We start from the raw sequence: 15,152 nt of genomic DNA, 5'->3' as shown, positions 1-15,152 counted from the left end.
AGGTTTTCCTAGAGGGAAATATGTGTTATTATATTGCAGAAGAATGAAATATAAGTAGATGAAACTGTGAATCTTATAAAGAATGTAGAAAAAATGTTATTGTCAGTTTCTAGTAAGGTGTCAAACTTTGTAGCCATTGAGTTAGTATTTAAACGCTTCCTTACTTCCTTCTTGCCAGCTCATTAAAAGAAAACCCAAAACGCCGCGGCTGATGGGCCAGCTGCCAGCGCTCTGCTGCTCTGCAGCTGCTGGTGAAAATGTTGCCGGACTATAAAGACAGTTTCAGCAACTTCACTAACCATCACCATAAAGAGTCACCCACTAGGAAAACCGTGTGGAACATCATTTGTAGCAGATTAGTGTCCCGATGCTCTTGGAATGTGGGTTTATGTTTCACCAACATTTGTCACCACGAGCATCAATGATGTTGTTTTTTCTGCTGTAGTGATTAATATTGACAGCTGAACACAAAGTACAACAATGGTTTACTATAGTTAAAACAAAAAAAAAAAGGAAAGCACACATTGATGCAAAATCACAACAAACCATATTTGGCCTTAAGTTGTCCAGACGGAGTATCAGGATTAGTACCTTCTTCATCACATGTCTACTGCCCTCTGGTGGAGGAGTCACAGACGACAAAGGCCCTTTTTATTTCTTAAGCTGGCCGACACTGTGCGACTTTTTCACTCGCAGCACTCAGCTTCAGCTCAAACTGTAAGACTTCCTCGCAGAGCAGATCTCACGAGTCATGTGCTCACACTGTACGTGTGGCACGAACTACCGCAGCTAAAAATTAGCCAGTAGATGACGCAACACGTTGGAATTACAAGCACGAAGTAGAAAACCCCCCAAAGTAAACACCAGGAAAACGAAAGGCACGCGTTTGGCTCAGAGCAGAAAAGCGCCTGCATGCTCGCTGTTAACCGCAGTGATGCCCGTGAAAACAAGACGTTTGCCTTTGGCTCTTCTTGCCATCATGTGTGTCGATTCAATTCAATTCAAGTTTATTTATAAAGCGCCAAATCACGACAACCGCCGTCTCAAGGCACTTCACATAATAAACATTCCAATACCGTTCAGTTCATTAAGCCAATCAGAAAAAAGTTTCCTATATAAGGAACCCAGCAGGTCGCATCGAGTCACTGACTAGTGTCAGAGTCTTTACAGCAATCCTCATACTAAGCAAGCATGCAGTGACAGTGGAGAGGAAAACTCCCTTTTAACAGGAAGAAACCTCCAGAGGATCCTGGCTCAGTATAAGCAGCCATCCATCACGACTCACCGGGGAGGGAGAAGACAGAGCAGACGCATAAATTCTGCCCCTGCTTTCATGTTTGCGCATGCTCTGTTCTGATACTGGTTCTGATACTTTTTGGGGCGTGGGTGCTCACAGCGCCGCTTCAACAGTGCAATATCCTCACAAGGGATGAGCAAAATATCAAACACGCCAGAAGTCCGTGCGAGCTCACGATTGTTGATCGGTAGCTGGTCACATGGTGTTAATCGCCTCTTGCAACTCCCTGTATACTACATGACGCTCGGTGCAAAACTCACCCCGATCTTGTGGATTTTCGCACGAGTGGAAAATCGGCTCACAAAAGTGAAAAAGTTGCACAGTGAACGTCCGGCTTTAGTGCTTTTGATGAATGAATGAATATTATTAATTTACAGTTCAATAACATGCTGCATCGATGTCTTCTGTACTACATGTGTTAGTCATGTGTTTTATGTTTGCCACTAATTAGAAGTACTAACTGCAAAGTAGGTTTGTATAATCCTACTGAACACAAAGCCAGGGTTATTTAGCCTAGGGAACTAGATGCTCCATTGGACCCCTAGCAGCATTCTTGAGGGCCAATCACAGCGCTTTACCTGCTTTGTGGGCCATTCAAGGCACTCCATTGGTTTGTTGGACGGGATGATGCGACAGAGTGGAACAAGATGGCGACAGCTCGTTAGAAACAGCTTTTATTTGGACGATTGGGATTTGGGCTTTCTTAGAATCAGGAGCAGAGAGATGTATTGAAGTACTTTATTTAGAAAAATGATTTATTCTTGCCTTCAGCGGACCGCCTCGTTGTGCGACATCCATTGCGGTGAGTACGTCATGTTGTTCGTTGTCCAATAGCATGCAGAGATCATGTGAAAGACAACGGTAGTACCCGCCCCACGACCGAGAGTTGTCAGTGGAGCGTTCCCAGACTAAATTATATATTTATTTAGTCTGGCTCGCCAGCTAGCAGTTATTGACACAAAAATCATTTCTTTTTTGCCACAATCACCTTCATAGTGTCGTCTTATATTGGCTTTCCTACTAAATAATGGATATTTAAGTCCCCTCCATAGGCTAGCTCAAGTTTGTCTTCTTAATGGTAATACTTTATACAGATAAAACCCAAAAATATACCTTCATATTTTCACTTACCCTCTCAGGCTCTGCTGTGGTATCCATTTTCACATTCACCACTAGAACACCCAGATTCTTGTTGCAGCTCTTCGCTGCTTTTATTGCAACTCTGTCTGTCCATGTTTTGCTCATGTGAGTGATCCATCAAGCAAATTAAGTTTAGTAGTTAGTTGGTGTGTACATGTATTGAAGCTGTCTAATAGTTTCTCAGAAAATATACTAGTACTTAGGGGTGTAACGGTTCACGAGGGATGGTGTACAGTTTCGGTTGGGCCTGTTCGGGTTAGGGTCCCCCTGGGACAATTTATGTAAGGTATTCATCCTACAATGAAAAATATGGCAGGGAGTAAGCTCGTTATTTAATACGAGTCTTAAAGCCCCAGTGTGTGATATTTTTACCAGTTTACTATCAAATCCTGTGTTTCCAGTTCACAAATGTGTCCTTTTTCACTAATATTTCTCACCAACATCAATTCTAAATATTCCTCTCAACTTGAAATTATACATTATTATATACATAAAACTGTGGTCGAAGCTCCATGGTCCGCCATCTTGAAATACTGTAGGTGTTTAGGGACATACGAGCTCCACGTTACCCGTTTGGACTATGACTATAACCTGAAAGAACCAGCAGAGGGCAGCAGTGCACCCTGGAAACATGGAGTCTGCTAATTCAACTAAGAAATAGAAAAGAATAGCTACACCGTTGCTGTACTTGTTAGTCTGAATTAAAAAAAACAATTAAATCAAAAGACTCATAAAATTTGTCAATCATGTCCAACATAAGGAAGCCGCATATGTTCAGACCCCCGCCCGCTATTATCTGGACGCCAGCCTCCGATTAGTGTCTCTGACTCCCAAACTCACCTCAAGTTGTTCATCCGTCTTCTCCTAGTACCAGAACTCCAGACCCGGTCCCAACGTGTCCGTTCCAAAGTCCTTCTACTCAAATCTCCCTTCAGTTTGGTTTTAGATCTAGAATTTCCCATTGCACCTAAGTTATTTTGTTCCCTGATTTAGTAAAGCAAGCTGGAAGAGCTTCGATAATTTCTAATATGAAAAATATCAGAAATACAATCAATCAAACTGCTTATGAGAGCGTATATTAAAATGGTTCAGATTTGGCAAATAGTCCTCCGTTCACAGCCGGGTTTTTAACACTTTGGCACAGATTTAAAACCACAATGCAGCACAGACGTCCGATATCCGTGAATGGACAGCCGACATCAATATCTCAGCAACCATTCACAGGACCATAAAGATCTGCTTAACCAGAAGTAGCAAACCCGATCAGAAATGGGACGCAGCCCCGATACCAGATGCACAACAAATTACGAATAGCACACAGCAAGGCCGAATTTAGACCGACTTGGGATTCTTTGGCCAACTGTAGTGGTGATTAATTTTTGTGTACCTTCGTTGCACCATGAAGTATTTAAACAATCCCAGCGACAGTGTGATTTTTAGCAACTATCCTCTACACTCGACACCAGCACATGGACTCTGTGCTGTGTGTATATAGCAATGGTTTTAGGTGCCCCTGCACATTCACCTGTACTTACCACCCACAGCACTGTGGGCTGACACAGACTAATTACAACCTCCTTCATTCAAAGCCAGGTCTACAGCCACGGTTCACAGTTCCAGTGCAACCCCTAGCTGGACACAAAAATATCTTTTCATGCGTGAATGGCAGTCACCACAATCAGCTTAAAAACACTCTGCCAGCAGTTAAGGAAAAAGGTGCAAAATAATGAGGTACTTACTCTCCCCCTGAGTGGCAGACTCGCCCTGAGTCCGAGAGCGAGAGCGTGTTAATGGAAGTTCGTCTGTAAAGCTAAACAGCCGGCCGATGAGGCAATTCTCAGCCCCCCGGACTTTGATGAGGAAGTGGCGCCATGTGGCTCTCCAAAGGCGAACTTCCCACTGAAGGGCTCTGCTCTCCCGGGTTTCGGCACCAAAAATGTTGGGTAATTTCTATATTACTCCCATATTACCCTCAAGAAATTCTAAGCACACCCACAGGGATTAGATTGATAATTTGGTAGATTGTAAACAACCCTTAAACAGACAACAAACACATACTTTGCAAAGTGTGATACTTTGCAAAGGGTGAGAGAATCAATACACACCAAACGAAAGGCAGTTTGCTCTCACCCCGAGCCTGAAGCTCTGGAGAGAATTTATTTGCAAGAACACACACACCCATACATTCCTCAAGAACCCCCTTGGCCTCAGGAATCCACAGAAGACAAAAGGGAATCTTCAGATAATAGACCAACGAGTCTCTTGGCCAGGGCAGGACGGCGTTCCTGCATAAGAGATTCCCAGTTTGGCTGGTTTTGGCCTCTATATAATAGAACAAATGCGCCTAAAGCAGAAAGGAGTTGCTGTAAACATTTAAATGTAACTAAGTACCTTAAGCAGAAAGGAATAGAAAAGAATTCCTGCAAACATTTGGAGTGAGGTAACTCTGTTTGACAATCAGTTTTTACCTATCAGCCCATTACTCTACAATTTATCATAATAACATTATTTATTCCTGACAGGAACGTCTCCTCTGTCTCCACCACGTAACCTAACTTGTTTGGTTGTTTTGCGCTTCGGCAGCCCGGTCGTGCAACAAAAATACTTTTTTTCCGTGTAGAACTCAGGGAATCCCCCCACATGCTGAGGACGTAGCATGACCACATATGGTTAATCGAGGATGTTCCTGTATGGAAATGATTGAGAACGGACACAAGCACATGGGTGCGCACAGGTGGGAGGAACGTGTGTACTAGAATCCACCACATGTTTCGTAAATCAGGTGTTTGACCATTTGTACGAACATTCTAAATTTCATTCATAGGAATAATTTTAGGAATTTTTTAACAAATGTCTGATACATGAGGCCCCTGAAACGGCTCATTCTGGAAGGTACTGAAACTTGGAAAAAAAGATTAAGATCACTTTATGTGAGAGGGATTTAGTGCAAAGAACTTAAAGGTTTAAGGGTGGATCATCTTTTAGCATTATCCTTCAATAAACATGTTTTGTATTGCAGGGACAGCGGTAGCTGAGGAGGTAGAGCGGGTTGTCCAGTAATCAGAAGGTTGCAGGTTTGATCCCGGCTCCGACCAGAGAATGCTGCTGTTGCGTCGTTGGGCAAGACACTTAGCCCGCCTTGTCTGCTGGTAGTGGTCTGGGCTGGGGAGAGGGAAGTCTGGGCTTCCCTGCTTAAGGTTGGTTTATGCTTGAAGCATCCGCGAGGTTCCCATGGCTCCGTGGGGCGAAATTGCGTCATTTATCAACCACGCCCCTCCACCGCGCCTCCGCACGGCCCAAAATTTCCGCACCACGCACCTAGGAAATTTTCTAACCACGCGGACGGTCGGACGCGGAAAAACATGGTGGACCAGCAAGAACTAGTATGGCAGAGGTTCGTAAATACAGACATTTGTATGATTCAGCTCTCAAAGATCACCGTGATCAACATGTTGTTAACAATTCTAGGAGAGGAATAGCTCGCACTGTCGGAAAAGACGAGCACGCTATTAAATGCTGGAATGCCATGTTGTAAACAACAGTAATTTCTACTTCTACTATGGTGTAGTGTTGGATGCATGCTGTAGAGCTCCATGCTGCCCCCTACAGTTTGGGAGAATATTGTCTCACCGCAGAGACAGGACGCATGAACCATAAACGCTGCAAATTGTGAAGCTCGTTCCATCCGCGAGCCGCATCACCAAGTGGAAAGTGAATGCATCAAGCATAAACCAAGCTTAAGGCTGCTGTCCCCGCGACCCGACCCCGGATAAGTGGACGACAATAGAAAAGGATGGATGGAGCTTATGAATGAAGAGCTAATGAATGCAGGAATACCCTTTGGTCTTGGCTTCATTCCGATTAGCTTCTCAGTCATATAAGACATCTGGTTTTCTCCTAACTGAGGCCATTCAAGCAAATCTAAAACATCGGGAATACCTTTAATTGAATTTTTATGTGACTTGTGGTAACAAAAGCGTTACTTTACCAGACCAGCTTTACTAGACCAGCTTTGCTAGACCAGCTTTGCTAGACCAGCTTTGCTAGACCAGCTTTGCTAGACCAGCTTTACTAGACCAGCTTTGCTAGACCAGCTTTACTAGACCAGCAGTACCAGACTAACATGTTCTGACTTGCTGTGATGAAACTGTCCTCTCCTCAGCTCCCTGGCCCTTTGCCTAATCACACCATGATTATTTGTGTGTGTGTGTGTGTGTGTGTGCGTGTGTGCGTGTGTGTGTGTGTGTGTGTGTGTGTGTGTGTGTGTGTGTGTGTGTGTGTGTGTGTGTGTGTGTGTGTGTGTGTGTGTGTGTGTGTGTGTGTGTGTGTGACTTTCCAAGAGACCGTGCCGTGGCTCACTGAACGATTGAGAGTAGCAATTAGAGACTTAATTAGTGCCTATCACAAACACACACACACACTCCCTCGTCAGTGTGCACACATTAGGACAACATACACGCATAACGAGTCAGGATAACTGTACACCTCTTCCTCTGCTCTGTGCGCTCATGTTGGCGAGAAACAGTAATATGATTCTATCCACGTTTAAAGTGTTAATTGGTTTTTAAGTCCTATGTAATTTTATGGCTGTGACACACACTCAAAGACTAATACACACAAAAGAGACATGCACGCACACACACACTGCAGCTGCTCATTAGCATGATGGCTTTACGTCTGTCTTGGCTCTAATCACTTTATGTTTACACCTCAAATAAGTGAAATGCAGCGTCGCCACAACGACAAACACACAAATACAAAACGATTTTAGTCGTTTTAATCACAGCATGTTTACATTTCAAAATCTGTTAATCAGCACTGCAAACACACCTTATAGGAGTTTCCGTGTTTTTGCACACATGCACTTAAATGTTCCTCATTAATTTTCTGAGCTGTCTTTTATTCAAGTCAGCCTTGATGTGTTTGGTTTATTTTGATTCAAAATTCTAACCCTTAAGGTGACAAAGGCAAAGTTGATGCGTATTTTCAAAAATTTAATCACTGATTGGCTTTTACTTTATTTTCATAAATACTGAGCCAAAGTTGGAGGTTGTAGAAGCTGAGAGCCTTTTAGGATTCAGAGACATCACCTGGGATTGCTCCTAATTTGGTCTGTAAATTGGTAGATTATATTCTTTCCTTCAGAAAAATCTATAACTTTTATTTCTTTGTATTAAATAAGACAGTAAATGTATTTGTTCCATCAAAACTTAAATACTCTGCTCTTTTTGAAGATTACTGACTGATTACTAACTTGACATATTGGCAAACCCAACAGTTATTTACACTAAAAAGGGCCCAGATGAGGCTCTTTTTCATCAGGAAGGCAGATGTGAGCAGTCACCTCATCTCCTAGGACTACAGAGGACTAGTGGAGAGCATCCTTACTTCTGACATCACTGCCTGATATGGCAGCATCACCCAGGTAGAGCAGAAGGCTCCCCGGAAAGTTATTAAAACTGCTGAGAGGATTATAGGGATGGTTCCTAACGGCATGGAATCTGTTTACACAGCCCGCTGAATAAATATTGAGACATATTAACAAAGACCATCTCCATCGTGGTTATGTCCTCCTCAGAAACGAGCAGCGTACAGTCTGACGAAAAGATCACACTCACCACCCGCTGCCAAAGCAGTCACGATATACTGACGTCTGGGCAAAGTCCCAAAAGGGCTGAATGCATAAAGGGACACTGCAGCTGAGAGGACTGGACCATCGTGTCTCCTGGACAGTTTCCCTCTCCTAGATGGTACCCTGAAGATCTGACAATGGAAACACGTCCAAAGCAAAAGCTTTGTAGACATCTAAAGTAAGCTGTGAATGCCAAAGAGAGGCCTGCACTTATCTAAGACTATTGAGAAACGTGTTAACTTTATTTAAGAACTGAACTGATGATTTGTGTCTCGTGTCCTGCTGAGACGCAGCAGCTCTCAGCTGCACATCTTCCTCCTGCTGCTTCAGTATCTGATAGAGGCCTGATCCGAAGCTGCAAGCAAGCACTCTGATGGAGTCGTAAACATTTCTGAGCGGGGCCACAAGTCTTTCCTCCATAAATGTGTTAGTGATGAATAAATAAAAGTTCTGCTGCCAAGAGATCAAAGCCAGTTTGTCAGAAAATAAAAAACTCTGTAAACTAAACTAAACCACTTCCAAAGTTTTGCCTTTTCATTAAAAAGTTTTGTTTCAGATCAAACGTAAGACCTCTTGTATCACCGAAACCTGGTACTTCAAATAGTGACAATTTCTTCATTTTTCTGTGTAGAAAACTAAAATTAGATTATTCACTTTAAAAAGTAAAAATGTGTTAAATATACCTCAATTCCAAACATTACATCTATTGTATGTTCTGTGTGTAACTTCATAATCCATTACTTTGTTATGAAAGTAATGGATTTAATTATTTCTTAATATTAGGTGTAAATTTTGAGTTAAATGAGATAGTTTACATTTATGTAAAATTAAATGTATTCCTATTAGTAATTTCTATGAATGTATTTATGTATTTTGATAATTCCTACCTATTTCCTTTTGTTCTCTATTTAAATGTTCTTGCATTAAATTAGGTAATGTAAAAAGTTTTCATTCATAAAATTGTACTCAATTCTATACCTAGTTAAATGTAATTATTAATATTGGTTGTAATGTGTTTCCTTAATTTTCAAGGTCAACTTTATTTATATAGCGCTTTATGTATTTATATAAGCGCTGAACAAAACAATGCTCCAGTAAAACCTTCAAAATGATGGTGTTTAAAAAAAGCATATGATAAACTATAAATGAACTCAAATGTATAAAATAAAATTAATTTTATTGAGTAAATGGGGGGTATTTATTTATTTATTTTTACTGTGTATGAACTCAATCAGTTGGGTAGTAACCGGAAGAAAGAATACAGGACGCCTCCTGGACGCCTCCCTGGCAAGGTTTTCTGGGCACGTCCAACCAGGAGGAGTCCCACAGGGAGGTCCAGGACACGCTGGAGGGACTTTGTCTCTCACCTGGCCAGGGAACGCCTTAGAAGGAGGAGCTGGCCCAAGTGGCTGGGGAGAGGGATGGACTCAGTGTTCTCACAGCTGTCCCTTTTCGTGTGTTCATCTAGACCTTCAATCCAAGGCTGCTGAGCTGAATGAAACCCTCTCACGGAAAGATGGAACGCCTGACAAGAGCCTGAGTGAGATGAAGGAGGAGATCCAGGCGATGCTTGCTGAGATGAGAAAACGACAGCTAGGAGGAAAGAAAAGCATCGCAGAAGAGGAGGAGAAGTATGAAAAGACACACACACACCAGAGGGACTACACAGATTTTGGTAAAACTTTGTCAAAAGACAATTTTAAATGTGAAACTTGGTGTGAACCGGCCACTGGTGTTAATTTGTTAATGAACATTGAGTAATTGTGTGCATTTAAGGCGTTTTAATGACAGTGCGACGGTGGCTCAGGAGTTAAGTGCTCGCCCAGTAATCGGATGGTTGCAGGTTCGAGCCCCGCTCAGTCTGTCGCTGTCGTTGTGTCCTTGGGCAAGACACTTAACCCACATTGCCTGCTGGTGGTGGTCGGAGAGACGGGTGGCGCCAGTGCTCGGCAGCCTCGCCTCTGTCAGTGCGCCCCAGGGCAGCTGTGGCTACATTGTAGCTCATCACCACCAGTGTGTGAATGGGTGAATGACTGATTGTGTTGTAAAGCACCTTGGGGGGTTCCAGGACTCTAGAAGGCGCTATATTAAATACAGACCATTTACCATTTAACCTTTTTCACCATCAGTGAAAAGTGGACAAACTTTAAACAACAAAAGGAAAGTTAACTTTGTTCATCTCGTAATTTTTCTGTTTAAAGGCATACTTGGAAAGCTGAAAGAAAAAAAAGAAAAGAAATTAATAAAAAAGAAAAGAAAAATAAGAAATAAATTATGAAGGATAAACAAAAAAGAAAAAAATTGAAACGAAAGAAAAATAATTTCATAAATAAAATAAAAGGCATACTTGGAATGCTGAAAGAAAAAAAAAGAAAGAAAATTTAAGGAAGTACAAAAAATGGGAAAAATTTGAAAACTTATTGAAAAAAATAAAGAAAATATATTGAAAGGCATACTTTGACATTTTTCATATAATGGAATCTTTTCCTGCACCAGTTTGTGCTAAAATTACTCGTAACAGGCTCATTCACGGCTCGCAAAAAAATTAGAGCACACGCCGAAACTATCGCTGCACGGCCTTCGTGGCGCTTCGCTGCTGATGTGACCGAGACCGTAGGTTAACAAGGGTGCCAAATAGAAGAGCTCAACGGCACTTCCACGGCTTCATTCCACGGCGCTTCACAGCGCATCGTTGCGATTCAGGGGTACAATGTTAAAAAGACGAACGCACAGCGAAGAGATTTATTTAGATTTTGGTTCTACTAAACGGACACTAGGGGGAGCTAAAAGCAAGCAAAACTGCCGAGTGTGCCTTTAAAGCAGTCTGCTCTGATCACCTGCAGACTTTATAACGTAAAGGTTTGCATGTAAGTACATTTTATTTATATAGCACTCATCAGACAGAAAACCACAAAGTGCTTCTTCACATGGATCAAAACAAATCAGTCATAAAATCAAAATGATCTTAAACAGACATAGATTAAAATCAGGTGAAGTCGTTAAATTATAAAATACCTTAAAACAAATTAAAGATGATTACAAATTTGAGTTAAAAATATGAAAATAAAAGATAAAATATTTAAGGAAACTCATGCTAATGCATTTATACAGAAACGAGCTCTGAAGTTGTTTCAACATTACTTTATACGCAACAACCTTTTAAAGAGTTGCACCAGAAAAATATTCCTTCAGTGCAGTTCTTCATCCGGGTTTTCCTCTCGTTCATTCGCCAAACACCTCTGGCTTTGGGCAGAGAGAACGAGAGAAGTGGAGACGAAAAAGAGACTTCCTCAGCCTTTAGATTACTCGTTTGTCGACCAGCCTGTTGGTTATTCTCACTGAAGATTTCAGTCTGTGCAAAAGGCAGAAAAAACAACGAATGTGCCGTAAGTCTTAATAAAATGAGAAAACCTGTCAGTTAAAATCAGTTGTTTAAAAACTTTTATCTGAATCAATAGTCAGATGGATAACAGCCGGACAACCTCAGCCTTTGCTTTATTTATACATGTATTTCTGTTACTCCCCACAGGCTTCATTAAAGTTTTATCATATCCAATCATTACGCTCCGTGTATCCCTGAACTGTGAATTCTCCTCGGAGTGAAGTTAACCAGAGGACACCGGATCGTTGTCATAATTTAAGATTTTAATTCAGATGTGTGAGTGTAAACGTAAGGCGTTTAAACGGGTTTAAATGTTTCTACTGAGCCAAATGTTGTTAAAAGAGCAAATAGGAAGAATGTTTGGTGTGAACGGAGCGTTACTTTGAAAAATGGTAAAACACTTTTTCTGATGTCACTTTTTTGCGTTGAATGAAAAGATGATTTTGTTGTCTTGAGGACATAAATCGCTGCATGTTCAGCTGTGGAAGTTTAACTTTGTAAAAGAATATTTAAAATTTGAGCAATCTTTTTATCAAACCGACACAATAAGAGCAAGTTCAACGACAAAACATTTTTTCTTCATTTTTAAAGAATAATTAGTCATCCTGAGTTGTTCATGCAGGCTGAACAGGAAAATAGTCTCCGACACCTATCTCAGGGTATCCGCGGGTCCTTAAAAAGTCTTAAATTTGATTTAAAATACATTTTCCAAAGGTCTTAAATTACCAAAGCCCCAATAAACGAGATTCTTTTATTACTATAAAATTTTTGTGAATTTCTAGTTAGTGTTCAGCATTTTTTATGTATGATGTTGGCGTAAGCGGAATCGTACACATTCAGTTGGTTGTGAAAGGGGGCTATTTTTAGATGAGCACATTAGCTGGTTAAGCTAGTGGGAGCTTGCGCCATGGGGAAGTGAAAGTTTAATGGTAACTGGATGGTTAATCCCACGTTCGTGACGTGGTTAGCACCGATTCCAGGCAATAGCTGGAGATTATAGCTTAAATTTAACTTTTAAAAATAGCTTAAATTTGGTCAAAGTGGCCTTAAAAAAGGTCTTAAAAAGTCTTAAATTTGGCTCCCTTAAACCTGCAGATACCCTGTATCTGCATTAGCTTGAAGTGAGCCACATCACAGCTGAGCTTCAGATGGAAGGTTTCAGACTTACTTCCTGATATCTGGACATCTCTCCTCTGATTGGCTAACAGCAACACGACTCTACCGCTGACTCTGTTTGCTCTGCAACGTTAATGTTATATCTCCACAAATAACACAAGCCTGGAGGAGTTCTGCTGTGTGGTGGAGTAGCTAATGCTACCAGTTAGCTTCTACTAGCCGAGACGTTCTCTGCTGTTTCCTGGACGCTAAACCAACAACAGCCTTCCCCGTCGTCAGTCCAGATGGGTGAGTCCATGAATGTTAGTGACAGTGTGACGTAGATCTGTCAGGCTTTTCTAATCCTAGAGTTTCACCGTCTGTTTTCTATCAGAAGCTAATACAGGAGGTAGGTGTAGGAGACTATTTTCATTTTCAGCCTTAAATATCATCACTTGCTTTTAACCTTTCAGCAGTGGTGAAAACATGAGAGAATGAGTTAAAATATGATTCCCAGCCTTCCTGTTTTCTCCTTCCAGCCTGGCCGAGGAGTTGTACCAGAAAGTCAAACGACTGTTCGGAGACCCCCACCAGGCCACAGAGGACCTGAAAGCTGAGGTAACCATCTTCCTGTTCTTATTTTGTTTTTGGGATTCACTAAATAACTGAGATTCACTCGAAACCTCCCTGCCTGCTTTCCAAGATTAAAGAGAAGCTGTCGGATCATGAGGCGAAGCTGCAGGAGGCTCAGGACTTACTCAGCTCCGCCCAGGGAAAGACGAGGCAGGCCGGGTCGCTAGCTGAGCAGAACCGAGCCAACCTCACGCTCCTGGAGGTGCAGACACACACACACACACACACACACACACACACACACACACCATCAGTTGTCTGTTTTTGAGATTTTTGTGGAAAACTTGGAGCAAGAAGCTGCACAGGAAGTGTAGCGCGTTGGCTAATAAAACCTTAAAAAGCTGCCTGCTTGTGCACCAGATGTCTCACAGAATAAAATTCACCTAATAAGAACAAATATATATTTTTACATATCTGCTGAGCTGCATCCACATTAATGTGACTTCCTCTTCTCTGTTTAATCAGATTTTTTAGCTTAAATGAGAGAAAAAGACGACTCTGATCTATTAGAACCACAAATTCAGCAGCAAGCTGGGCCTTCATGTACCTTAGGCTTAGTTTTAAATGTTTTTGGCTTTTCTGGGACAAATACCTGAATTAAGCTGCTTTATTTCTACTTATTAATCAATTCAACTGGATCTTCTGTAGATTTTAGATTATTTGAAATTCTTTTACACATGATCTAGCTGTGAAATTCAGTAGGAGAAACTGTTCTAACAAGCTTTTATTAAAGTAATTATTTTTACACGTCTAAAAGGATTCATCTCACACACACACACACACACCATGCTGACTTTTGCTTATAAATAAAGCTTTTTTGTAGTGAATAAAGTGAAACACAGACCAACTACACACCACACTCAGCTGTGGTATTTTCACGTATTCTTTAATCAGGTCACTAATTGTGAGTCCCCTGGGTCCACGGTCTGCTTTATCCAGTAACTGGAATCACCTAAAAAGGTTTTCACTCTGCAGAACAGAAAGTCCCGCGGTGATTGCTTTGTCATTAACTCATTCGCTGCCAGACGTTTCCTGATAGGTAAAGCCCTTCGCTGCCAGCGTTTCTCACAGTTTTTACTGTTTTTTTTAAAAGTCACAGAACGTTGCGCGCTAGCATGATGTTGACACCAAAACAAAGCGGAGACTCACCTCTTACATCAGGAAGATTCCACGTGTTTCGAGCGTTATCCGTTCCTTCTTAATCCGTTGTTGAATTGTGATCGGCAGAAGCTTTTCCGGTTCGCGCCTCACTTTTTTTTACAGCAGCGGCCCAAAACGATCTCCTAACACATGGATGTTCTGTTTCCTGAGCACGTGACGTGTGACGCATGCGGATGAAGGTCGGCTTTAGAGCTGGGATGTTTGTTCTCACAGTGCGGGGGCTCGTTCCGACGCCCACACAGTAAAAAAATGCAAATGACGACTTAGTCGCCAATTTAGTCGTCATTGGCAGTGAATAAGTTAAAGGACACGAGGTTCGAGTTTATGAGCAGTGACATAGTCCCGCACGTGTAAACGTCATCTTTAGCCAAGTTAAATGTTTGTCATGATGGACGCAGATAAAGCCTTCCGTCAAAATGCCTTTGGCTGTTCATCGGCTGCTAACCAGGCCTTTCCACCCAACACGTACGTGGCGTGTAACGTAATAGATGCGTTGACCACAAGCTCCCTTCCAACTGGGAACGTTTCAGACCCTCAACTGCCATGCAGCTTGTACCGCAGAAGAAGTACAATGCCACGCGCGATTTCGGCAGTTCACGCGGTAACGATCAAGGGGAAAACTGGCAACATGTACCCAAAAGGGCTGTGGTTTCTTTTCTGTTCTGTTTGCTTCAGCTTCGGAAGTTTCACAGGAAATGACATCCTTCTTTCACTAGTTAAGTAGCTGGAAATCTGCATGTGACTTTTATTTAGAAAGTTTCTAGATTTTTTTTTCCACTGCTTTTGTGTTTTACTTCCTGTCTGGCCCGACC

The 15,152-nt window shown here is 41.8% G+C and overlaps 1 protein-coding gene across 6 annotated transcripts in view; it reads left to right on the top strand.

Moving 5' to 3' along the window:
* The window catches only part of lama2 (laminin, alpha 2), a 246,629-nt gene that overhangs the window by 187,034 nt on the left and 44,443 nt on the right, over nt 1-15,152 (top strand). For all 6 annotated transcript variants that reach the window (XM_070544166.1, XM_070544163.1, XM_070544160.1 and 3 more), the window contains 3 exons: nt 9,538-9,700; nt 13,086-13,164; nt 13,250-13,381. In XM_070544166.1, the coding sequence (XP_070400267.1) occupies nt 9,538-9,700; nt 13,086-13,164; nt 13,250-13,381 (374 nt within the window). The remainder of the gene's footprint in view (nt 1-9,537; nt 9,701-13,085; nt 13,165-13,249; nt 13,382-15,152) is intronic.

Source organism: Nothobranchius furzeri, chromosome 2, assembly GCF_043380555.1.
Source record: "Nothobranchius furzeri strain GRZ-AD chromosome 2, NfurGRZ-RIMD1, whole genome shotgun sequence".
Taxonomy (NCBI): Eukaryota; Metazoa; Chordata; class Actinopteri; order Cyprinodontiformes; family Nothobranchiidae; genus Nothobranchius; species Nothobranchius furzeri.
Note: the sequence above shows the minus strand (reverse complement) of the source record. Positions and strands in the feature narration are given on the sequence as shown.